The 27,510-nt window shown below is 40.9% G+C and overlaps 1 protein-coding gene across 6 annotated transcripts in view; it reads right to left on the bottom strand.

Annotated features, from left to right (window-relative positions):
- Positions 1 to 27,510, bottom strand: part of EVC2 (EvC ciliary complex subunit 2) — a 144,543-nt gene that overhangs the window by 57,219 nt on the left and 59,814 nt on the right. For all 6 annotated transcript variants that reach the window (XR_012645330.1, XM_074992467.1, XM_074992468.1 and 3 more), the window contains 3 exons: positions 16,870 to 17,194; positions 9,966 to 10,205; positions 8,916 to 9,091 (listed from right to left, as the gene is read on the bottom strand). Coding sequence is in view for 5 of the 6 variants with exons in the window: in XM_074992467.1 (XP_074848568.1) it covers positions 8,916 to 9,091; positions 9,966 to 10,205; positions 16,870 to 17,194 (741 nt within the window). In the remaining variant the exon portion in view is untranslated. The remainder of the gene's footprint in view (positions 1 to 8,915; positions 9,092 to 9,965; positions 10,206 to 16,869; positions 17,195 to 27,510) is intronic.

Raw genomic sequence — 27,510 nt, 5'->3', positions numbered from 1 at the left:
AAAAACCCCCAAACCACAAGCGGTCCTGCAGCACCTTAAAAACTAACATCTTTAAGGTGTTACAGGATTGGTTGTTTTGAACAAATTGGTAGTTAAAGGAACATGAATGTAATTCACATAAGATTTTTCACAATGCTTTTTGAAAATGTCTCTCATTCCAGATGATTAAGGAAAATGATTAATAAATGGATAAGGACAGCCACACAGTTCAAACCAGTAAAACAATTTAAAACATTGCAGTGAAGACTGTCCTGCAGCTCAAATATTAGGGTGCGAAGATGACTGCCAGTATTTGATAAAAATTAGATCGATTTTGAACAAAAACTAAAATGAGTTGATAAAGTATGATAACGATGCTAAGTAGATGTGTTTAGTAAAAAAATGTTGGAAGATTATGAGAATCTTTAGAGGGATTTAAACATATAAATGAAATGTACAATTTGACAGCAGAGGACATTTAACTTGCATAAATGTAAGAAATGTATTATCAGCAATTGTCTAAACTAATATGCTGATGAGCACTGAAGCTTCGGCATTTTCTGAAGCAAGCAAGGAAGTTAGATTGTGGTGAGCTGAATAAAGACATCTGCTCACAATGGCACACACACAAATAAAACAACTCTAAGTCAGACCAAAAAAAAAAATGGAGAGAAGTACTATGCAATGGTCCTCCGCATTCTGAACTTGCCTGCCAACAAGCTGAGGAGGACAAGAGACACAAGAGGAAGGAGAGACTGGGTTCCAGTCCTGATCAATAGCCTCTTGCCTGGAAACATCTCTCACTGATGTGGTTCAGCGAGAGGTGGCTGATAAGGTCTGAGCATCCACAATGCCCATAGAAGACAATCATACACGGCAATGAGGAACTGCCATCATCATTAAGTCAAGGTAACAGCGGAAAATATTACAGTGCACACCATGGTAGATGTGGCTCTGACTACTGTAATTGCTTTTAACAACCTGCTATGAATTGTTCACACAGCTGGTCTATGCTAAATTCCACTCTACTGTGCAAAGCTTCTTAAAACACTCCTATCATGGCCCTGTCAGGACACTTTCACAAAGTGCATTGAGTGATATAACTGATATCAGCCACTTGCGGTGACATACTACTCTTTTTCTCATTCAGATATTTCAGACACCACTGTCAGCTCATTTGTGTCATCCGTCAGTTGTTTCCTAGTTCTTGCCACAAGTAAGGTTACAATGTAAGAGATGACATTCACTACGGCTGTGTCTACACTACCACCTTCCTTCAAAGGAAGGATGGTAATGAGGCTGTTCGGAGTTTACTAATAAGGTGCTGCCACGCACAGGCATTATCATTAAGCAAATTCCCCCTCTCCTCCGCAGCAACTTCGAAGTCTTAAACTCCTCAAAGGAGTAAGGGGACTTCGAAGATGCCCCGGCACTTCGAAGTACCGGTGGGTGCGCCACAGCTACACGCATGCTGGTGCTTCGAAGTTTAAAACTTTGGAGTTGCTGCGGGGGGGAATTTGATTAATGAAGTGGTGCCTATGCACGGCAGCACTTCATTAGTAAACTTCGAACAGCCTCATTACCATCCTTCCTTTGAAGGAAGGTGGTAATCTAGACACAATGGCTACGTCTACACATGCACGCCACATCGAAATAGTCTATTTTGATGAATAACGTCTACACGTCCTCCAGGGCTGGCAATGTCGACGTTCAACTTCGACATTGGGCAGCACCACATCGAAATAGGCGCTGCGAGGGAATGTCTACACGCCAAAGTAGCACACATCGAAATAAGGGTGCCAGGAACAGCTGTAGACAGGGTCACAGGGCGGACTCAACAGCAAGCCGCTCCCTTAAAGGACCCCTCCCAGACACAGTTGCACTAAACAACACAAGATCCACAGAGCCGACAACTGGTTGCAGACCCTGTGCATGCAGCATGCATCCCCAGCTGCAGCAGCAGCAGCCAGAAGCCCTGGGCTAAGGGCTGCTGCACACGGTGACCACAGAGCCCCACAGGGGCTGGAGAGAGAGCGTCTCTCAACCCCTCAGCTGATGGCCGCCATGGCGGACCCCACTATTTCGATGTTGCGGGATGCGGATCGTCTACACGTGCCCTACTTCGACGTTCAACTTCGAAGTAGGGTGCTATTCCCATCCCCGCATGGGGTTAGCGACTTCGACGTCTCGCCGCCTAACGTTGATTTCAACTTCGAAGTAGCGCCCAACACGTGTAGCCGTAACGGGCGCTATTTCAAACTTGGCGCCACTACTTCGAAGTAGCGTGCACATGTAGACGCGGCTAATATGTTGTACAGTACTTTTGATAATGGGGCTTTGCCAGCATTGAAGCTTTTAGGTTCTACCACCATATAAATATAGATAATAGAATTAAAAATGTCAGGAATCTTAACTATAGGAATAGCTATCAGGTCTTCTACTAAACAAAACAACAATCAGTACTGTTGGATTCAACTTTGGTCATTTTATGATACAGTCAAGACTGGAAGATGCTCCACAAACTAGGATTATTTAGTATGGAAAGAACGATTTAGATGAGATTTGACAGAGTGTTCCAAAATGATACAGGGCATAAGGAAAGCTGAAAAGCACTTTGCTGTTACACAGTCACAATATGAAAATGGGGCACCCCTGGAATTTAATAACAAAGAAACAAAGTTCAGGATATCCTGTTGTCAAAACAGGGAATTCACAGCCTTACAGAGTAATCAGGTCAAGGAATGTGGAAGATTTTAAACAAGAGCTGGATAATGCTATTACAATGACAACATGGGGGGGTTAATCAAATTTCATGTTACTGTAGGTATCGTCATACACATGCTGTGGATGCAAAAGAATTATTCTTCTGTACCATAAACACCCTACAGCAAACCAGTAACAAGTAACAGTTTAGCTGCTTTCTTGGAGGAGAATGGATTCATAAACCCATTTTTCTCTACACTGTCAGGCATTGGCCAATGCTGAAGGTACAATGTTATGCATTGATCTGAGCCACAACAGCAAATTTGATGTTTATAAAACACCTAAGTGAGGCCTGTAATTTGCAGTGCAATTTATTTGTGCCTTTCATCTCTGCAGCCATCAGGTTTGGGATTTAATGATTCTTTATTTTCCAGCCACTACTATTCTTTTCCTGGATAACAACTCAAGAGTTGTCTTCTTTCCGTCTCTTTTAAAAGGAAAGTCCAGTTTTCACAAGAGATATGGTAATTCTGTCCTCTGTCTCTAGAGATCCTTGTTCAAAGCATAACATTTCTTTGTAAAAGAAAATCAGATTCTCTTCTGTATTAAAAATAGGGAAAAGGCAGCAGACTGGAACTGTTTATGGCTGGTTAAAGCTCCCTAACTTACATATCACATCAGCACCACCCCACATCCTTAAGAGGACCAGCAAAGATTTATCAGTGCAGCTGCACCCCCGCCACCCTCAGTGCTTGTACAGGGAGAATGAAGGGGTATGTTTTAAGAATCAATTACACTGTCTTCAAGATGTTCGGAGCTCCCTGAGATTAGTGTTGCCTCTAAGTTTTTCTATCCATGAGCAGAATACATTTTGTTATGTGCACCAAGGCATGTGTGGATGTGCACCACTAAGGGAAACACATGTTTGCTAGAAATGCTCTGGTAATCAGCTGTCTGAATCTCTCCTGGGCAGATGACCAAGAGCTCATCTTACAGAGAACAGTGCCCTAGCCCCTACTGGAATTCTCAGTAAGCTCTGGGGGGTCAGACTCCAGTTCCTTTGTGTGGAGTATTGCAAAGAAGGCACAATGGAGAGAGAATATTATATTATGGACAAAATACTCAAACATGTAGAATTAGACACAATCAGTGTGAGAGAGAATAGATTTTCTGGATCAAATTTTGTTGCTAAAAAGAGAAACTTAAAAGTTCTACTTTCTCAAATATCTTGGGACCAACATGACTACAACAGTACTGCACATACCTGGAATTAGGCACCTACCTAAATCCACAGTTAGGCACCCAAATCAGCAGCTTGTTTTTTAAAAGGAGCTAAGTAACTGCAATTTGTTCAAAAAAAAAAAAGCTTCGTATTTAAATGCTAACTTTAATCAGTCAAGTTTCAAAATTATGGCCCCCAGATTTTACCTGAAAATGTCTTTGTCCCACAGTGGCTGTTTTTATAACTGAAACCCACCATTTACTTATTTTGTTAACATTCTTACAGTATCCTTTTCACTTGCATCTCAATTGACTTTTTACCTAATACTTTCTAAACATTCTATTGAGCTTTGTTTTAAAAAGCCATTTATCGCATTTGCCAGATGCCTGTTTTATGTTCCTCTAAATTTGTTTATATGTATTCTAGCTCATCCATATATTTTCCCAATTTCTTTTCTAGACATAAAACAATTATGCATTTCAAAAATTCCATTTAATCCAATCCATAATGATATGTTTAAGATATCTAATCTTGTATGCTAGTTTTGATAAAGTACTACCTACAATTTGTAACTACAGAAGTGGGAGCTGAAGGGTAAAATGGAAAAGCAGGAGAGATTAATGATACAATTTAAAAGGACCAGCATTTTGGTTACGATTTTTTCCTGCTCTTAATATTTCTTATGCTTGGATCCATAAATATTCCCCAAGTCCCCTACAATTAAAAATTGAAATTCTGGCCAATCTACCACGGAATTAGTCTTCTTCTGGGTTTTTCATATCATTCTCAGCTTTGCCTGCAGAGGAATGACTCTGGAAAATGTTCTGAAATACTACATTGTGTAGCTTTACAGTATCAACATTGTGAGAATAAACCAATAGCATACAAGTCTTGCCAATCTTCTGAAAGCAAACAGGCTGTGTGGGGGCATAGTGTCTGAGTTATAGGTAAGGCCCCACTAAATTCAGTCTGTTTTGCTCAATTTCATGCTCATAGAATTTTTAAAAAATAAATTTCATTTGAAGTACTTAGTTATGAAATTTCATAGTGTTATAAGTCTAGGGGTCCTAACCCAAAAAGGAATTGTGGGTGGGCTACCAAGGGTACATCTACACTATAGGGAAGATCAACCCTTCCACAATTGATATGCAGGAGTTCTATTTAGCATGCCTAGTGGAGACGTACTGAATCGAATGTATACAGCGCCCCCTTCTACCACAATACTCCTGCTCTTCCGTAACGAGTAAGGGAAGTGCAGGCTCCCATTGCACTCCCTTAGTGGAAATGGCACAGAACCCCCAGTTAAGATACGTTGACTTAGTTACATATTTAACATAGCTAGAATTGTGTACCTTAATTCAACCTTCCCCTGTAGTGTAGACCTGCCCTAATTTACTGGGGAGGGGCATGGCTGCTATTCTTACTTCTGTAGTGCTGCTGCCTTCAGAGTGGCAGGGGGTCACAAGGTTATTTTAGGGATGTCATGGTACTGACACCCTTACTTCAGAGCCAGCAGCCAAAGAATGATGGCTGTTGGTTGGGTGCCCAGCTCTGAAGGCAGTACCCTACAACCAGCACCTCAAAAATAAGGATGATATGGTATGTCCACCCTTACTTCTGTGTTGCTGCCTAGCAGAGGAGAAGCGAGCACACAGAAACCACACTAAGGACTTGCCAGACACCCACCACATCTGCAAGAGATGCAGCAAGGACTGTCACTCTCGTGCGGGTCTTCACAGTCACAGTAGACGCTGTAAATGAAGTCCTCAATTGAAACTATAAAGGGCGCAATCCATAGTCTATGCAGACTGAAGGATGCCTACCTACCTACCTACCTGCTGCCTTCTGAACTGGATCCTCAGTCAGCTGTCACCTCTTACTTGCTGCCCAGCTCTGAAGGCAGCAGTGCAGAAGTAAGGGTGGCCTGGAATAGAACTGCTAACCTTACTTCCGTGTTGCTGCTGGTGGTGGCAAACGCCCTCAGAGCTGGGTGCCTGCTCAACAGCCACCACTTTCTGTCCAGTTTTGAAGGCAGTGCAGAATTAAGTGTGACCATACAATGAAACCTCCTCTCCCCGAAATAACCTGGTGACCTACCTGCAATTTCCTTTTGGATCAGGACCCCCAATTTGAGGAATGCTGGTTTCTCCTGTGAAATTTGGGTATAGTATATGGTAAAAGTACACAAAATACCAGATTTCACGGTCTGTCATGTGTTTTCCATGGTTGTGAATTTGGTAGGGCCCTAGTTATAGGAGGGCCAGAAAAGATAACAAGAGTCTCTAGCTTTGAAGGTTTTAGTTTTGAAATTTTACACTATGAAAAATATTTAAGGAAACCTTCATCCAACCTTCCTGCCATTTTATGTGCAATTGACTGTCATACTGTAACATTACCAAAAGCCACCTAGGCCTTGGCCTGACACTACCAAGATTGTTCTCTGGTAACTTTCTCTTCTACTCGGTGATTTCTCTTATTTTGCAACTCAAGTTCAATATCAGCTACCAAACAATGAACTGAGACTATCCTGAAAATGCAGAAAACATCCAAAAATATTTAAACAAATGACATTCTATTGTTTAACAGTGTAATTAAAACTGTGATTACTTTTGAGTACTTCCTTTCATTTGACAGCACTACTCTAAATCTTCAATTTTTAATTTCAATTGAGACCCATAGCAAAACAAAAAACAAAAAAAAAACCCCACAAATTGTGAGATGTCTATGTCGTCCTGTTAGTGCCGAGAAATCTGGATTATATTAATCTACTATATATTTGTTTCTGTAACACATGGCACCAAGACTGACAATTGGCACTTATGTCTAAAACATATGAAGAAAGATGTGGCATAGGATCAAGAGGAAAATTAGTAATTTGCTTCTTGGCCCGACACATTCAATGTTCCCGGCATACCTCTTCAGTAGCTTCTCCATATGCCAGGCTAGCAGATGCTACAGCTCTCTGGTTAGCTAGAGTTCTCCCTAAAATGGTTATATCATGATGCAATTTTAACTGCTCATTTCACCAGCACCACTTCATTATTTTTATGTCTCCATATTACCTTCAGGGATATTTCTACAGTATTCTCAAATACAATATCTGAATTACCCCAGAACATACACAACTCCAAAGCAGCTAAATAAATATTTTGGGCAATTCATTTCTACTTATGACTTTTTCCAACATTTATTCTTTAATATTCCTAGCAGCATGTGTCTTATAAAAATTTATATCAACTATATTATTTATAAGATCAGTCAATTGTGGAGATCAATTGTGGAGATCAACTTTGGAAAAAATTTATGCACTCCAATTTGAGACCATACATCCAGCTCCTCGGCTGACATGCTGAATATAGAAGTGATTCAAGAGTTGGACTCTTCATCTACGTCTAAATTTTCATGCACTTTGGGTCCTGTTCAGTCATCCTTATTTAAAGGAGTATTCCCATTGACTTTCAGGGGTGAGGTATATATGAACAAATAATGGATGTACAATTAGTCCCAAACTCTTGCTGACTTCAGTGGAACCATAATCCTCCAGCAGCAGAATCTGGGCATCCGTTAATGAGGCTTGGTCTACACTAGAAGATTAGGTTTCATTTAGGTGACTAAGGTCAAATTTTTAAGGAATCAGTCCCCACTATAGGGTCCATTCTGTTGACTTTAAGGGCTCCTTAGGTCAAATTCTGTACTCCTGTTTGTCACAAGGAGTAACGCCAAATTTGACTTTTCTTGGTCAACCTTAGGGTAGTGCGAATGTAGAATTGTGAAATTCAACATCCTTGGCCTCCTGGAGATGTCCCACAGTGCACCAATGTGATCACTCTGGCCACCACTTACAGCTCTGCTGCTCTCCAGGTGTGCAGGAAACAGCCTTGGAAAATTTGAATTTCATTTCCTGTTTGGGCAGTGTGGCAGCACACCTCAGTCTAACTGTACAGGCTCCCATCAGTAAAGGAAACTGACTAAAACATTTAATCTGGGAGGCAAGTTTTGATTCTATCCCTAAGACACTGCACTCATCTAAAACTGAATGATCCAGTTAAGCTAACTGCATGTTAAAATTAAACGTGGAAGTCAGTCTCTTGGATATGTAGCTGTAGGACATGGAGTATGCCTGGGAGAAAAGAAATAACCAAGACCTTACATTAAAACATTCATAGCAACAAATAATTCATGTTTAAATTACACGGAGGGTTGGGACTAGAACTCCTGACCAGCACGGCCAACAGGCACTGCAGATTGGGGGGGCCTGGCTCCACACCCCCTAGCAGGGGCAGAGCCTTGGGTGAAAGAGGCAGGGCCAAGGGCAACCAGCCCTTAGAACTGCCAGGAGCACAGCGCTACCTCCCTCTCCAGTCCTTAGAAGTCACAAAGAGCATCATAGTGATGGTCCTATCATGTTTCAAAGGGGCCCGGATGTCCCAGCCATAACTGCTCCCACAGCAGGAGTGGCAGCAGCCAGGAGCTCTGTGCCCCTTTGAAACACTGGGCCAAGAGCATTTACCTACCCTTTTGTCTCCTGCCAGGGGGTCTGCCCCTGACTGACAGCTCCCAAAGCAGACATGTTTAGCCTTTGGGCTAAAGAATCTCCATAGCCACTTATAAGAGTAGAAAAGACCTTATTCTCTCAGTGGGTCTGCTACCATTTGTCACGCACATGTAATGATCCTGCTCCTGTAAATTGCAACCCACAAATAAACTGATGTATCCATTTACAACTTCACTGAAGTCAATGGGCTCTAACTGCATACATGGGACAGCAGTGTACGCGTTCTGGCCTCAGGACCAAATATAGAAATACCCTATGATGGTGAGTAAGCAATATGGTAGCTACTAAATACTCTCCTAAATTATTTTAAAAATAATGATCCTTCTTAGTCATCTTTTACATACTAGTCATTAACTTTTATTAGATATAGCTAAAATAGGTCTGAAAAAAATGCCCTGTTACTCAGATAACACAGCAATGGAGACACCAGGAACAGTTAAACAGAGATATATTTACCTTTCCATCTTGTTAATGAGACTTGCTATCCGGCTTATTGCTGTGTTCAAGAGAGAAGAGGCATGGGAATCCCATAAATGCATATGATTTATTAGGTACTCTCTGTCAGCAAACCTTTTACTCAGATGATACTTTTTAGTAGCCTGCAAAAAATCCATTAGCTCTTCAACGTCCTCCTATAGGAAACAATGTGCACACGTCTAATTACAAGTTATGCTCATTTTAACTAACACCTGAGAGTATTTGGATCATCTTTGTGCATAAAAATAAAGTTAAACACCCTTTACAAATGACAAACAAGGAACTTTCATCTTAGTTAAAGGTATTTAAATTAGAGGATTGTGTTAATTTACTACAGTTGCATCAGTTTGACACAGCTTTTTGATCACTGAGCCTGAAAACACCCTGCTGTTGAGCACAGAGCTTACTACGCAGCGCAGTCCATGGAGGTCAATAAGACTTTTCAGGTTCTGATTCAACAAGATATTTGCCTTTGCCTAAATTTAAGCACAGAAGCAGTCTTGTTGACTTTAGGAGGGCTATTCATGTGCTTAAAATTAGGCACATGTTTAAACTCCTTGCTCTATGCTCAGCAAAAAGCACATTCTGGGGCAGGCTCTTCTTTTTTTTTTTTAAAAAAAGTCTTTCCCTTGAGCAATTTCCACTTTAAGATATAGGGCAAAATTTCCAAAGGTGCCTAAATAATTTAGAATTGTAAGTCACTTGAGCACTTTTGAAGAATTTATCCATGAGCTTTAAAAAACAGGTCACAAGTATTGTTCAGATTTAACCCAATTAGCCTGCACAGACTGCTGCAGCAAGCATTAACTACTGTCATCACTGGGTCAGTTATGCACATGCATTAATAAGTTGCGTATTGGTTTACATTTTCAAAATTATGGGACTGCAGTTTTGCATCTTCTTTCTACTGTCAATTAGTTATAAAGGTGATTACACTGCAAAGCTCTACAAATGTATATTACAGGAACATTTGACATTACATGTTTTTTCTCCGTGGGAAGGTTAAGAGTGGAATTTTTACGCAATTACCTGTATTTTAGAGTAATCCTGCACTATTGCTTTGGCTGCATCTAGTTTCAATTCTCCCTTGAAAACAGCATTTTTTATCTGTGTAAAAAAGACATTATGGAGCTCCGTCCTCTGGGAAATAGCCAGCTGTCGGTAAGCCTTTGCAAAGTATTCCTCCTGCCTCACCAAAAGGAACCTTTTCATGTGGCTTTGTTCAAGTTTGTGAATTTTCTCCAGAAGACCTCTGTATTCTGTAGCAGACTGGGAGAGACAGAAACACAGACACACACAAATACCCAAACCAAAATGATTAACGGTGTTTAACATATTTTAAAAGTACCAGTATTACTGAAACTAGTCATTACAACATGCTCATGTGTATTTAATGCATACTGTGTCTATTCCTCTTTAAATCATTTGAAATGAGCAGCTGTTTTGAAATAAAATATTCACATTAAATCATTTGTTCAATACTGAATTGAAACGCCAGTGTTAGAAGACCATCTACCCATAACATAAAGGGATTTATATATAAATAAATAAATATATATTTATATATTTATGTTTTTACATATATATATAAAACATAAAGGGATATTTTATATATATATATATATAGAGAGAGACAGAGAGAGAGAGAGAGAGAGAGAGAGAGTATAAAAGAGACCTGGGTTATTAGTCGAATATACAGATATATATATTCGACTAATAACCCAGGTCTCATTTCCAAGGAATAACAAAGACTTTTTGGAACTGAAGACGTACCAAACCAGATGTAAAATTATTCATAAAAAGTCAAATATATATTTGATCACCATTGAATATTGAACAGCAACGAAGGGTCCTGTGGCACCTTATAGACTAACAGAAAAGTTTTGAGCATGAGCTTTCGTGAGCACAGACTCACTTCATCAGATGCTGGTCTTGGAAATCTGCAGGGCCAGGTATAAATAAGCCAGAGCAAGGGTGGGGATAACAAGGTTAGCTCAGTCAGCAAGGGTGAGGCTTACTACCAGCAGTTGATCTGGAGGTGTGAACACCAAGGGAGGGGAAGCTGCTTTTGTATTTAGCCAGCCATTCACAGTCTGTGTTTAAGCCTGAGCTGAGGGCGTCAAATTTGCAGATGAATTGTAGCTCAGAAACTTCTCTTTGGAGTCTGGTCCTGAAATTTCTTTGCTGTAGGATAGCTACTTTTAAGTCTGCTACTGTGTGGCCTTGTATTGAGTGTATTTCTCAGTCTACATTAATTGAGGAAGAATAATAAAATGGAACACAGCCACGCTAATTAAATTTAACATACAAATGTAAATGATAGGCTTATATGCAATTAGAAAGCAATTAATTTTAGTATAATCATTTAAAAGTCCATACTGATAGAGTGAGTACAGTATGAGACAGTGGCTATGTCTCCACTACATTTCCCTTTCGAAAAGTGGAATGCAAATGGAGGAGATGGAAATGCAAATGAAGCAATGATTTACATATCTCAAGCTTCATTTACATAATCACATGCAATTGCGTTTTTGGAAGAGACTTTTTCAAAAGCAAAACCAGCTGTGTAGACAGGGTTCCTTTGAAAATGAACCCCATTTCAGAAAGAACCCTTCTTCCTATTTTGTCTACACATATACAGGGGGTACACATTGGTAACACTACATAGTGTGCTCAGCCAAGCACAATAAACTCTTTCGTATCTGTCATTCTATTATCCAGAACTCTCCTATAACCAGCATTTTAATCACAAATACATTTTAGTTGCATTTTCCATAAGCACAGTACAGTGAAAGTACATACAAACAAATACAGCAAATATAAGTTTAAAGTGTAAAATACTATACTACTGTTGGTAAACAAAGTACTCAGTACACATTTTTGTTTCTTAATATCTAATCTTGTTTCTCTTTACTGTTATGCATTGCTAGGTATACCTTTCTATTGTCCAGAATATTTGAATATCTGGCAACTCCCCAGTCTCAGGCCTGTTGGATACAAAACAGTTTACTGCATATGCTTAAATCTTGGGGAGGGGAAGGGGCAAGAGGATGGAATGGGGAGGAGTGGGGCTTTAGACCACAAATGTAGTTTGCCACCAGTCATCAGCCAGCAGAGGGAGGACCAAAGTATTTATCATATGTTCAGTCTGAATCCAGGTTCTGGTAACCGCAGAATATCCATCACTACAGTTGCAACACAGTAGCTGTGGGACACCCAAGATTAAAAGAACAATCAGAAAACCTCTGAAGCTTTGTTTTCCTCCATGGCTGGCAAGAGGCAGGGTTTAGGGCTCTGTAACTTGTCTTTAATCTTTCTAAAATTGCTCAAGCCAACTTTTGTACTCTTCCATGCACAACAGCAGGTTTATTTACTCTGTGAAAACATCACATAAAGTGAATGTTGCCTGTATGCCTGAATCATATGCCAGTGCACTTCCTGGGAGAGTTACATTGACTACTGGTTGCAGTGTGAGTAGGACTGAAACTTTCCAGCTGCATGTGGCAAGGTAAGCAGTCCCAAAACTACCATCTGCTGATGCACAAAAAATAAGGGAGCAGACAATGATAACTCCAAGCTCCACTATAAAAATAAGAGGAGGAAAAAATGCTGTAGCTCCTAAACAGACAATACAGTAAATCCTTAATTTTACACCCCCCGATTTAGCGGACTTCAGGAACAACGGATGTCCCCCATTGTTCGCAAAGTCCTCTGGGGTCTGTAAAATCCTAAATCCCTCTCATCCAGAAAAGGGTCTTACCACTGACATGGCCTGGAGGAGCCTCCGCCTCCTCTGCTGGAGCTGCCACGCGATTCTCCCACCAGAAGTGGGACACATATGCAGGAAGGCAGCACTCACACACACACCCCACCCTTGGTGGGAGGAGCACATGGTGGCTCCAGTGGTGGCAGCGGCTCCTTCAGGCTGCGAGGTGGCACCTCCAGTCACACAAGGCAGGGCAGCTCCAGCTACGAGGCAGCTCCAGCCGCACACAGCAGTGGGGTCCCAGCCACAGCGGGATCCAGAGGCTCTTCCAGTGGCAGCGGCTCTGGTGAGTGGCAGGTTTTGGGGATTTTTTTTTTTTGGGGGTGGGAGGGACTGGGGGTGGGGGACCCGCTCGGGGCAGTAAACCCTCACATTTAACAGACTTAAAGGGCAACCCTCCCCCTCCCTTACTCCGTTAAATGGAGGGTTTACTGGATAGACTATCTGACCCTGGCAATAGATAAATCTGGAGACAAGGTAGCTATAATATGTAACAAAATATTAATATACATTTTGATTAAATCTGTGTGGGGATAAAGCTTCCTAAAGATGTACAGCAGAGGAAGAGCACACACAGTACACAACTCCCTTCCTGTTCATTAGTCAGATTCTCTGGCATTCACACTTCTGAAAAATAAAGATACATTTCACCTGGGCCTTATTAGCATTGTAAGGGCATTTCCAAAGCTTATTATGCAGATGTCAAAAGGATCAAAAGCTTTCTCACAGTAAATCTGTTGTGTGAAAATGAACAAATTACGACTTCCTTTTCAGTCATAATTCGTAACCAATTTAAACGCAGGCAAATTTTGGCTAGATGTAAAGGAACTATTTTTCTGCCTGTACTGTTGCAGCCCTGAAATAGCAACAGAAATCAATGGTATGGACCACTGCACAGATTTCTGTACAGATCCCATTGAAATCACTTGTACTTGGAAGAGATGCTGGGACCTATTCTTTTAGACCCCATTCATAATCAGGGTCAATAGGTCTAAAAAACAGAAATTCTGTTATAGGTGTGTATATATGTGACGCCCCTTGAAAACTTGTTAAAAAGTAGAGACATTTTAAAAGTGAATTAGAAAGAACCTGTTAAATTAAGATTTGTATACAACTAAACAAATTCACAAGGAGAATGAGGTATTATCTTTTATTGGACCAATTTCTACTGGTGAGAGAGAAAAGCTTTTGGAATTACACATAGCTTGTCACAGATAAAATACAGGTTGTGAAGTATACCTCATCCAATTCAGTAAGTGCCACAATAATAATTATGTGGGTAAAACCCAACAGCCAGTGCTCTCACAAATGAGCTCACACAAGAAAATGACAAAAAGTCAAAAACACTATCACCTGTAGTTGAACAGTTTTCACAAAATAGTCACCTTACAGCTGACCTCTCAGATCTTATTCTCAAAGAAAATCCACACAACTTTTAAATATGACTGTGGGAGCTTCAGTTCCTAACCTTCTTAAACATTAAAATGAAGATGAAATGGGTCATATGATAGCACTGTCCCCTGGCTCCTTCCAACCCCCTGCCCCCAACTGCCCTTTTGACTGGAAGACTATTAACGGATCATTACAATCTGTTCCACATTGTATTTAGCAAAGATACTATAAGTCTGAGCTTGTCTATGCTGTCACTTCACTGTGCTGTAACAGTTCTCACTCGAGTGTGAGAAAACAGCCCCCTCCTGCGGAGCACAGCAAGTTATAGTGCCATAAAGTGCCAGCCTAAAAAAGCTCCCTGCAGTGTTAGCGACTCCCCTTTTGGAGGTGGTTTACCCACTGGGCTCGGAGAGTTCTCTCCCAGCAACAATGTGGTGACCACACTGCCTCATTAAAGAGCTGCCGTGGCTGCATTTTAAACTTAGATATGTAGACAAAGCCTATGTTTTCGAGACCCATATAAGAGGTCTGTGCAAACTGGAAAGCGTGTTTCTCTCATCAACAGAAGTTGGCCCAATAAAATATATTGCCTCACCCACACATTGTCTCTCCAATATCTTGGGCCTAATGTGGTTAACATGCAGTTACATGATTAAATGTTTGACTCAGCTTTCTGCTCAGATCTCCTGCCCCACACAGTTTGTCATTGAAGTACAAAATAGTTTGGAATATTAAGAACAAAACCCAAGAGTGTAATCCAGAGATATCTTGTTTGTGAGTATCGTCAGATGGAAAAAATCAATTATTGGAATATCAAAATCAATAAAAACATGCACCAGATAAGGAAGGACACTGGGACACCCTTCAAGAGATACACCTGAGAGTAGAGTTAGGAACATACTAGTGGCTGCTCTGGGAGATCCTCATGCCTCGGCCAAGAACAACATCAGAAGTAAAATCCAACACCTGCTTCCTCCCACACTCACAGAGTAATAGAACTGTAAACATTTTAGAGTGGGATTTTCATAAGCACCCAACAAAGGCCAAGCCGAGTACTTCTGAATCACACCACCCTTAGATGTTTAGCCATTTTCTGCACCCAGAGACAAAACTTACAGCATCACAGAGACCAGAAGGAGGCCAACCCCATCAAACTAACTTGTTCTCTCTCTTGGCTAAGGCACACCAAACTACTTGCCTCTGCATCTGGCCTCTCTCCAACATTCCTCCACTTTGGACTCCTGCATTTTATTTCCCTGCAATGCTACTTCCCCTCCATATTCCAGAGCAAAAATGGAACAACGTGAAATATAGTCTCTCTAAAGCTAGTAAAGATTCTTTCACAGGTTTTAGCCCGCTTCTCTCTGCTTCTGAATGCAAAGAGCACAACAGTTGAGGAGGGAGGATAGAGATGAATGGATTGGTGTAAGAACTGAAGGGTCCTATTGATCTATGTCAGAATTACAAGGGACCTTCACAGGTCATCAAGTCTAGTTCCCTGGCCTCTCAGCAGGACTATCCCTGACAGATTTTTTTTTAATCTATTTGCCCCAGATCCCTAAATAGCCCCCTTAAGGACTGAGCTCACAACCCTGGGTTTAGCAGGCCAATGCTAAAACCACTGAGCTACCCCTCCCCTGACTTTGAATTCCTCTCATTACAAGCCAGGATCTCTTAATGGCTGCATCAAGACTTTCCTTGAAGGTCGACAGCGGCTATGTGATTTTTGGTATGCCAGACACATAACAAAAATAGAGTTTGCTGCCATCGGCTTCTGTGATGTCTTCACAGCAGAAGGTCGACAGGAGTGCTTCTCCTGTTGACCTTCCTTACTGCCGTGCAGCTCAGGAGCAGTTCCGGGGTGGACATTGACCCTGGAGCATGCCATTTTGCGCATATGAGAAATGGCACCCCAGAAGATTGACCCAGAGCAGTCTATCTTCTCCGATAAGTGTAGATGTACTTAATGCCTCCCACCACATTGGACTTTCAAAAACTAAACTCGATAAAACACAAGAAAAAATACAGTTCTGGGAAAGCAGTTGTGGCAACTTCAGTGAGAGGCATGACTGGCAAATTTCAGCTGGGTCTTTCTGCTTACTAGCATGCATATGTCAAAACAACAAGTGAATCCTCACAGAGACTAAAACTCATGCTTATTTCTTTCTGTCAAGGAGCTTAATGGGGCAGCATAACCCTGCATCCTCATACAACACTTCTCCACACAATAGGCCTTGCAGCAAACCCTTTTCCACCAGCCCCTATACATGACCACTACCAAAATAATCATATAAAACCTCAACATTATTAGTTGTCATAAAAGCCCTATAAGTAGTACAATTTTTTTAGCATGTGTAAGTATGTGTAATGAATTTAAGACTTTGTAGTGGAAGTTTGAATATCTTGGTCTGTGGGAATATATTCCTAATGTGAACTATTTCATCACTACAACCCACTGAGCAATGGGAAGTTCAAACAGCAGCAAGTCTACATTCAGTACACAGTTGAAGACAGTTACGCAGGAAGTGCAGCACCAGTGGCAAATAATGAATTGTGTGGATTACTCCTTTAAAGTAATTCTCCTAACTGAAGTTGTGAGATTTGACAGATGCAAAACATTATTTGTGGGTATTCTTTTTTCACGTTAACAGGTTAAAGGCGCAAAAACTGCTGGAACAGCGAGAAAGACGACAGTGCAATCATTACAGTCTAAAAAAAGAAATCACAGGAAAAAAAATAATAGAAATGGTCATGTTACTTTCATAGCTGATTTACCTTCTCATTCAATCGCTTGATTAATTCTTCGGCCTCATCATTTGCAGCTCTCTCTCGTTGATCCTGAGCCTCCGTTTCTTTTCTAGTCTCTAGATTACATTCAGCCGTTAAAGCCACCATCTTCCTTGTGTACTCCTCCTGAACGTCATTCTCCATTGCAAAAAATTGCTTTTTGAAAACTGATCCCATCCTTTTCTCCACATTAGGAGAGAGAATGTGTTTGCAAACCATGTTCTTCAACAACATTGCAATCACCTCTTTGCATATCTGTATTCGATATGCTTCCAGATCAGCATCTGCCCGAATCAGGTTTGCTACCTCCAAGCTGTAAAATACAGTTGGGAGTGTTTAGGACTTCAGACGACAAGTTCCAGCACAAAAAGTTAATGAGCATCATTAGATTTTACATCACTGAGTGGCATTCAGAGCAGGGCAGGAAGATCACACAGTATTTGTCTGATAATAACACAAATTTGTTACAGTGAGTCCATTTCAAAAGCATACCATGAATGTAATCTGACTATTTTTAGATTTACATTAATGTTGAATTACATTAATGGTGAATAATAATGATGAAAAGGGAAAGGAAAGAATTATTTATTAAATTAACATCTCTCTGATTAAAAGCCAACAAAACGCCCAACAAATGAATGCTAGGAAGAGAAATTTGTTCATAACAGATTGAACATTTTAATGGCTGTAAATTGCACAGACTTTATGAAATGGTTCTAAATTCACTCTCCAACCACAGTAATACAGGTCTTGCCTAAAGTATCTACCCCTCTCTAAGAGCACCATAGGAAAAAAAGCATGTGTTTTGATTATTTGTTGATAAAATAAGCTAATATAGCCATTATCTACGTCATGTGGAAATTAATCTAGTTCCAGGAATGAGATTAGTGACACAGAATAAAATACATTCTACAAAGGGCAATGGCAATGAATACCATGCTGCATATGAAGAGTGACCCATTTTTCAATGAAGTTAATTAATTCAGAAGGACAATTATCTTTAACAGCATATGTCTTTTTCTAAGTTCCCTCGCTCTGCCATTCCTGCACTAGCTAGAAGTTGATTCTGTATTAGAAAAATGGATTTCTTCCCCTTGAATGCCACTTTGCATGAAAAGACATTACTATAGGGTTTTGCACAAAGACTATAAGTAGATTTTAATATCATAGAATTTCTACATGATTGACAGCATAAGTGCCGAACACCCATTTGCAGCTTACTTCTGGCTAAGTGTGAATGAAAAAAATTAAGCCAGAAAGAAAATAAAATCTATTGCACATGAATATTTTTTCAGTTATGGTAAATTACTGGTTTGATTGGTTCTTCAAACTAAATCTCTAAGTTTCAAATGAGACAGCAGAGACCCTGGAAAGATTTGCAACATGTTTACTATAATAATAAAATGCAGCTGTTTGCCCACAAGGAGATTAAATATTAAATCCTACAAACTGTTCAGCCTCTTCCTCAAACAATTCTTCTTTTTTAAATTGAGAAGATTTTAGTGCTTACAAAGATCACCAGGATTGGAAAGCAAATTTTCCATTTATCCACTGAAGAGGTATAGAAGCAGCTACGACAACAATGGTTTTTAAAACCCACATCTCCAGCTACATCTCAGCTGATGGGAAGAGGCTAGTTCAACCTCTTTAATATTCAGCCCCAGGTCTTTTTACAAATACAGGTAGAAACTCTTTGGTCAGCCTTTGGGAACAGGCTGGTGCCAAGCCCGAGAATGTGCTGACACATGGGAGGTCAGCCATTGCCCAGGGGCTTCAATGCCAGCCCTAGGATCCCAGCCACTGGCCCCAGGTCCTGTCCATCGGCCCCTCTGCTGCAGACCCTGGTCCCAGCCCCAGGACTCTGCAACTACGGTCCCAGCTGAGGGCACTGAGAGGCATGGATGGGAACTGTGGGGGCTAGCACAGGAAATTTGGCCCATCCACAATAACCAGACATCCAGATAACTAAAATCATGCCGGATTACAAATGTTTGCAAACTAGAGAGTGCTGGAACAGAGGTTCAGCCTATATTACAACCAGTTGTATCTACTGTGATATGCACACCTATCTCTATGCAATTACATAGCACCAACGACCTTATTTCACTCACATATTCCAAGTACCAAACATTTAACTCTCCAAATATGGTTTGTTACTGTTCATAGAATTCTGAAGAAGGAACAGGTTTGCAATATACTTACACTATGTGTGCATGCATGAATCGCCCAGGACACCCTCACAACTCAAAAAATAACACCACGTTAAAAGCCAACCCCAAGAAAATACTGAAATTAAGGTTGCTTATCTAATAGCCTGTGATGGTGCACATAATGCACAGGACATGGGGATTGAATTATCTTCCTGCTCTGAATTCTGGAACTCCAAGCAACAGCAGCAGAACTGAGAGGAGCAATTATATGAAAAGTTCAAGTCCAGCCCCTGCAACCCCAGGATGGTACATGATCAGTTGCTCTGGGGGGTTGTTGTTGATACAATCCAGTCAGCACAGAGGTGCTACAAGAGGATGGAACATGCTTGTTGCTGATGGATCTTCAGAGAATTTACCTAGCAAACTCTAGTAAGTCTCCACTGAGCATATGCAAACAGATTTTCCAGAGGTTTACAATTGGCCAAAACTGACACATTTTCACAGTGACTGCAAAAAGCACATTCTTACACAGTGGCCACTTCTCTGCTACATTTCAAGTCCATGCACCAAAGCGGTGTCTCGCAACCTCTCTAGATTATGCACTCCTTTTAAAGGTCTGATTTGTCTTGCATACCCCCAAGTTTCACCTCACTTAAAACTACTTGCTTACAAATCAGACATAAAAATACAGATGTGTCACAGCACACCATTAGTGAAAAGTTGCACACTTTTTCATTTTTACCTTTCATTTCTAAAATAAATCAACTGGAACAAATATTGTACAGGTTAAACCTCTCGGGACCTGACCAATGCCAAATGAGAGAATTTGCCAGACCACGGGAGGTCAATACGTTCTAGCACTTTACCAACACTTCCATTGCTTACTGGGCTCTTAGAAGACATTTAGGGGTAAGCTAGCACTACATAACAGCACATAAAATAGAGCCAGGACTGGTGGTGGTCTGGTTAACTAAAATCACGCCAGATTATGGATGGTATCAGACAAGAGAGTTCCAGATTAGTGATGTTCAACCTTTAGTTATATTTCTGAATACAGCATCTGTCTGTCTGTCTGTCTCTCTCTCTCTCTCTCACACACACACTATAAACAAGTAATTATCCGTATGAAATTTTAGTCTGTACTGACTTCTTTGTTTTTATGCAGCTGTTAAAGAAGACAAGTATCTAGATAAGCTGATGTACTCATTGGAAGACCTCTCTGTCCCCTCCTAATCATACCTATAGCTGAGAACCACTGCTCCAAAGCCCGGCAGCAAAAGCACATCTCAACACAATTATACTTTTTTTTTTTTTAAATAAAAACCTACACAATAGTTTTCTTTAGCAACATTCTTGGAAAGAACTAATTTTTTTTTTCTTCTTCTGAAGTCTGCCAAAAGAATTCATCTTTGGGAAGAATTTCAGCATGGAAAACTTCAGCCCCCAAACACTTATGGTTTGGCAAAGTTACACAATCCTATTTTCAGTTGCTTATAATAGGATGCATCTAGCAACCTCAGCTATAGACATGTGCTATGTGAGCCACCTAAAACTTCTCTGATTTTTCTTGAAAATACAGTAGACCACAATTCCCACACAGTATATTTCATGCTTCAAAGCTTCTGGGCAGATAATCTCTACCTGAAGGTCATGCTGACTTGGCTAAGATGGTGAATGCTACACTAGGTTCTATTGTACCTCGTAACCTTCCATTAAAAAACCCTCAGTAAGAAAATTACATTTAAAATGTCCATATATTTAACCATATAATATTTATATAATTATTTGTTCTTTTTCTGCTCAAAAGCAATGAGCTTGTCACATACACTTTTTTTCCAGAGATCTGTCATCCTATTTCCACTGTCAGATGCAGCAAAGAACAGCCCCTTAGCTTAGCCCACCCCCCACTTCTATTATATATTCGCAGGTGTGGTGAATTGGTTGTCATACAAATATACAGGTGCAGGGCTGTAAATGCTGTACATCTCCTACTGCTTTCCATTACCACATGCCACAAAACGAGCCCTACACTCATTGGCTAGTGAGATCTGACTTAAGTACACTCCAGTAAGGTATGGCTGCAGGTATATTGCTCTCACAGTAACTTTAACCGGCCTCTGATACATTACCAGGAAATCTTTCAACGTGTGAACACTGTTCGATTCTTTGTAACTATACATTGGTTGAGATCTTTGTTTCAGAAGTGCATAGATCTCATGTGACTAAATTTCAGAGTAACACTTCAGTACTGTCTCTTTGCTAAGTGGATTTCAGGGCCTTCCAAGTCAGTTTCCCATTTGAAGCTGAAATTGGGGAGCCAAAAATCAGGATTTTTTTTAAATGTTATTTGAATATTTACAAAACATACGTAAGTTCTGTTTCCTCTAAGAGAAGCGGCCACAGACAGCACGCGTAGAGACACAAAGCTATCACAAATCTGTCATAAAGAGTTAGCTAAGCTTCTGTTGCTCTTATATAGTCCTTAAATCCCTCCTCTTCAACACATTAGTGCATGTCTCTTGTTCATCTCTCACTCTTTCTCCTGGAAACCCCTATCGCTCAAACCTGCTATAAGGAAGCACATGGCTACATAGGAGGCACATGGCTATAAAGCATCAGCATGGTTTCAAACTTGTTATTGTGTAATATACAGAATATTCTCTGTATGCTCTGCAATATACAGAAGCCACAGAAAGGATCAGACTTCCCAGAGGGCTGGTATTTTACCCCGTACAATGCCCTCAATGACTGCCTGTCTGGTGAGTTTCATCTTGAGTGTCCCCACAACTCATAAACATGCTTTGCAGAATGGTACAAGTACAGCACAACATGAACGTAGGAACTTTTTAGTAGATTGTAACATCCGTACAAATTGTAACTGAACTAGTAGAAGTCAGCAAAAATTAACAAGATTTCAATATCATCAACATGTATGGAGAGCAATACCTGTGGATCCACGCTGGCAGTGAATGACAAAGGTTAAGACAATCAGACTTAGACTATGTCTATATTAGACATAGAAGTCGACTGTAGATACATAAATTTAGCAACATCGATTTTAGCTTTTCAATTGGGGTATCTGCGCTCAGCTAACTTAACAGGAGAAGGTAGACGGGAGAGTTTAGTCCTTTGACCTTTCTTACTCCTCGTGTTTCGTGAGGAATATCTGGTGTCGACTGTGAACTAGGAGCTCAATTTCACACACGCTCAGAATCAAACCCCAGAAGATTGATCCCAAGTGGTTCACTCTTCTGCAGTAGTGTAGATAAGACCACAGTCTAGCAAACCCTGAAACCATGAAAGCTCACTGATCTGATACATATGCACCCGTCTGCTCCTCATCTGCCTTCCAGTGCTTCCTACAGTGTCACTGAAATGATGCTTATGAGACATGAACAAACCAAATGTTATAGTCCTGTAAATTATTCCTCACTTTGCCTTAACAGCCACCCTGTCTTCACCTTTACCATCTGTTCTTCCAGATGGGGACTACTTTTAATTTGAGCCAGAGTTCCACAGGCCGTGACTGGGTTGCAAAGGAGAGCAAGATTCTTATTCTCCTCAGCTGGGTAAGGGCTGCTCAGGCTGAAATGACAAATGCAGGAGAGACAGGAAGAGTTGCTGCTGGCCTGGTGCTCCCCTTATGAGCAAGAAGGTAGGAGGAGGGTGAGATGGCAGAGGATAAGAAGCTTTAACTTTGTACCTCCCATCTCCACTCCCCAGACAGAGCAGCTGGGCAGGCACAGTGGGAGGGAACGGAAGAAAGATGTGAACTACTCCCCAAAATGGAACAAAGTAATTTATCTCCCCTTCCACCATCCACCATGGGGGTGGGGAGGGGAATCAAGGTATGAACTATGAGCCACATCTCATCCCTTGTCTCCTCCTGGGAACACTTGGCTGTACCATGTCTCGGGGAAGCCAAAATGCCCTCATGAGCCACGTGCTGCCCTTTCATAGTTGAAGTTTGACTCCAGAGCCCACCACCCCTCGCTATTCTCTGCCTACTAGGCAGGTGGGAGGAGCTCAGGGCTTCTGCTCTTTGGCAGGGTGGAAGAGCTAGAGGCTTCTACAAGAGAGGGCTGCTGTCTGTCTGCTTGGTGGGGGGAGGGTGTGTGAAGAGGGGGAACAATTTAAAAAGTTCGGCCCTCCCAATAGTTGAAGTTACATCCCCCCAGGCACATCTCCCTTCTTACCTACAGAGGCCTCTCTCTTTAGCTCTCAGATGTTAACTCTGCGTGAAGAGGTAGTGGCAATGAGCTGGGAGCTGCCAGAAGGGACCTCTGTGTTAGCGCCTTGGAGAGAGACAGCAGCAAAAAGCAGCTGAAGCCTGAAGCCTGGCCAGACAATGCCCATAGGGCTGAAGGTCTGAAACCTCCCTTCCATGCACAATTGAAGCCTCAATCCCCAAGCCTCAGCTCACAAACTTCTGAAGAATGTCATATGCAGTTTGGCAGCTCAATAAATGTGGCACCCCTGTCATGCCTTTTGCTCAGGACTTAGGGCAGAAAAGAGCAATCAAGCCTTTTGTATCTTGTACAGCAGGGAGCACACACTTAGCACCTATCTACAAACTCCTTGTAAGTAATAAGGCAAATAGTTTCAGGTGAAGTCCCCCAGAAGAGTTGTGTGTACAACTGCTTGTGTCACACATGCTTTCAGTCTGTGGTACATGTATCCTGAGAGAAAAAGTTCATAACCTGAGAGTCTGTGCATCTGCAGATCTTGGCAGGTGTAATAAAATACCTTTCACTCTCTGTATTCTTCCTGCTCATTTTATTCAAGTTTAAAAGGTCTCCCACATCTTACTGAGCAAATTCACCATACAAAGAAAAATAATGAAACACAATTGGCAGATGGAAATCTAGTGATGAAAGAGATCAAAGTTCCAGTTGGACAAAGAGTGCAGTGAACAAAGCCCAGAGAGATGGGTGACAGAATGGGAAGGAAATTTAATAAATAAATAAATAAATAGAGTAAAAAGATGGAAAGAAAAGGATGCTGCAAATATCACATCTAAAGATTTTTAAACCCAATTGAATAGCCACAAGGTTTAAACGGTTGCCAGAGAAGTAATGACATAGGAGAATCCCAGGTGCCAAACATGAAGAGATAGAGAATGAGAGAATGACTGAATGTTTGATGTCTTCAATAGCCCCGAACAGCTAATGAACGAAGAGAGCAAAGCCACTAGTGTTGTGAAAGAAATGAGTACAAAGTGATGAGAAATTAAGTTGTTTATTAACTATTAAAATAGCTGTACGGGGGAGGGATTAATCAGAGCTCATCACTCAAAGTACAGATAGTAATGGATATGCATAGGTTTTGGGAGATAGGATTTTTGAATGAACACCTTTATAGCTCCCACATGCGATGCCTTTAACAAAATACAAATGAATTAATTTCCTTGTGACATGCAGGTTTAAAATTTTTATGTGCGACTCTAGAGCTCAGGGAGATGACTATAACACTAGCATTGGCTTCCAAAGGCTGTAGTGGAGGCAAGCTTTGCACAAGCTTTCCCCACACATTTTCTCACTATGGTGAGACCAACCTTATTTTTCATGAGACAGTCATGTCTAGTTGTGGACGGCACGTTACTGGTATCTGCACTACAGTAACACCTAATTATGACATGGGTGTACACACTCACATAACAAGAGACACTCTCAGCCCTGGATAGTCTGAGAACAAGAACGTGACTTGTCTTGCTCCCCTCCCAGAAGCGCATAACTTATTCCCACCCTCAGCTGGTTCTACTGGCAACCTGCATTTTGGGATGGGGAAAGCAGCCTAGGTGGGTGCAGAATGGATGAGTGTAAGTAATACGCAGAGCCTTGACTCAGCCCCCACAAAGTTTCAGACAGAGACAGGATGAAATTTTCTAATGGGATAGACTGAGAGTGAAGAGTGGGCAGGTGTATTTATCTGCTGTGCGTTGCTCTGCTTGTGGACTCACAAATGAATCCTAAATATGCCAGACAAAGCGTGGAAACAAACGCAGCTCAGTTGAACTTCCCTAAAGTCTCACAAGAACATGGATGTGTCTCCACAGCAATTGCAGACATGTCTGTAATTCAAGTAGGCATACCTGTTCTGGCTGTAATCCTATACAGCATGGCTAAAAATAGCAGTGAAGACACAGCAGCAGAGACCAAAGCATGGGCTAGGAACATACGTTTACAGACACGTCTTCCATGTTATTCTAGGCCACACAATGCAAATTACGTGCAATTGCAGTGTAGACATACCCTATGGCACAGCCAGCAATTGACTGCACCCTGCCTAGTTCCCTATCTGGTGTCTTCACAACAACCTTGCCCTTCCTTTCATTACTCTCCCTAGCATTAACAAAGAAAGTGAAGAACACTAACTATAAGAGGCAAATACTAGTTTATCACTGTTGATATCAAGAGTAAAACAGGTACAGCAATAATGTCTATTTGCTGAATCATGAACTTGTTATGGGATTAATACTGTCTGGAAAGTTGGGTTTTTTATATATTTAAAGTTCTGGGCTATACTGAAGATTTTCAGTTTCACAGAATGCTGTCTCTTACTATGAAATGTACCAATACTAAAACCTTATAACAATGTCCAGCTTTTGGATTAGGTCCCATTAAAGTACCGAAAGAAGAGACGAAATATCAATAATCTCTCCTGAAAATCTATATGGCAATGATTATATGATAAACATTCAGTGATACTGCAGTTAATTCTTATACTTCCAACAATGTGTAGCTGTTCAACTAATAGGGAACACTCAAGTTGTACAGCAGCATACAAGATGTGATCTTGTTCCTTCCAGTACCTTGTGTCTCCTTTCCAATTGGCTGTCACAGTTGCTTGTGCGGCTTAGACTGAAATGAGATTCATTGGGCAGGGACCACGCTTTCCAATGTGTTTGTACAGTTTGCAGCCCTAGGCTGCCTTACAAATAATTAGTAAGAATCACAAATAGTAAGTAGGCCTGAGAAAAGATCTTGAAATGGATAAGATTTAGCCATGATTACAAGAAAGTGTCTAATTATCAGCACCTATTCCTACTGCTTCTGAAGTAACACAAAGCTACTGCAAAGCTAAGACTTTAAAGCCACTATAAAGCAGCTAAGGATTCTTCTTGTATCTGTCAAGACCCTACAGTTGAGCCTTCCCAGAGCTGAGCTGATTTAGCATTTGTGTTGCTCTGCTGGACTATAACCACAACTCTCTGCCTTGGCTGAAGGAGATAAGAGCTTCTATTCCTGCAGGACAGGGTGGTGGAGAGACCCAAAGGGCACTCAGGTGAGCTCAGTGGCATGGTCACACCAGGTGACAGCCCCAGGGGAAGAATAAAGATATTAATCCTGATAATCTTGGCCAGATGCTGACCGTAATTTCAGGTACTTATTTTTCACTCCTCCCTATCAAGATTAGGCAGTTTCAGGGTAACATATTGTTCAATGAAACATAACTATCACATTTCACCCTCTGATAGCTGTGGAGGATGAAATGTGTAGCTGTTACGAGAACTACGTTTTTATAGTCATTCACAATACAGAGCTAGAAATGTTGTGTGTCTGCATATGCTTATCCTCACACACACTCAGTACACAGTTATAAAAATACTAATTATTTTGGGGTAGTATCGAGGAGTCTGTACTGTCCAAAACGGTCCTTGTCCCAAAGAGATTACAATCTATAATTTTTTCTACTTTGTTAAACTCAGAAGTTTTGAGCATCTCTGTTGCGGTGTCCAAAATGAGAGCAATTTTCAACTGCTTGTCTCAGATTTCTCATCTGGTGATTTCAAACTCTAGATATAATGGCAGTCTGATCTTTTACTTCTACTTTCCACCTGAATTCAGTGATAAAAAGAATCCATTTCCTTCGCGGCAAATTAAATTGAGACATACAGTGAGAAATTTACATTTAGAAAGAAAAACTGAACTTCTAATATAGGAGTAAATTGTTTTTGACTTCCTTGCCACAGCTCTCAGGAAATATTTTGATCCTATGCTCCAATACATTGCCCTCATTACCCTGTGCCATGAGAGAAAATCAACTGCAGTGCACAAGTATTAGCTAGTGATTTGCCAAGATAAGTGGCAATGTGTACCATGTATCAGAGAGGAGAATCAAGTGCTATATTGAACTAGACCTTTGTTTACAGAGGTAAGGCAAATGTACAAAATGAGGATAAATAAAGTCAGAGCAAGGGTAACCAGTAGGAAAGTCTAAGATATCCTTGAAAAAGGTTATTTCAAGGGTTTTGCAGAGGTGCTAGCTAACAGCACTCATCACTCTAAGGATGCAATCAGTCCCCTCAGTTCTCCTTTAATTCTATTTCAGACATAGCAGAGAAGACCTGTAACTATTCTGAAAAAGGATTTCCTGCTGCATACTATTAAAACACACTATCAAAGAGTTTATTAAGCTTCTTCCTGTTTGCATCCATTGCCAATGAGCGAGCACATGGAAATACAAGCACAAAGGGCTC

Source organism: Carettochelys insculpta, chromosome 4, assembly GCF_033958435.1.
Source record: "Carettochelys insculpta isolate YL-2023 chromosome 4, ASM3395843v1, whole genome shotgun sequence".
NCBI lineage: Eukaryota > Metazoa > Chordata > Testudines > Carettochelyidae > Carettochelys > Carettochelys insculpta.
Note: the sequence above shows the minus strand (reverse complement) of the source record. Positions and strands in the feature narration are given on the sequence as shown.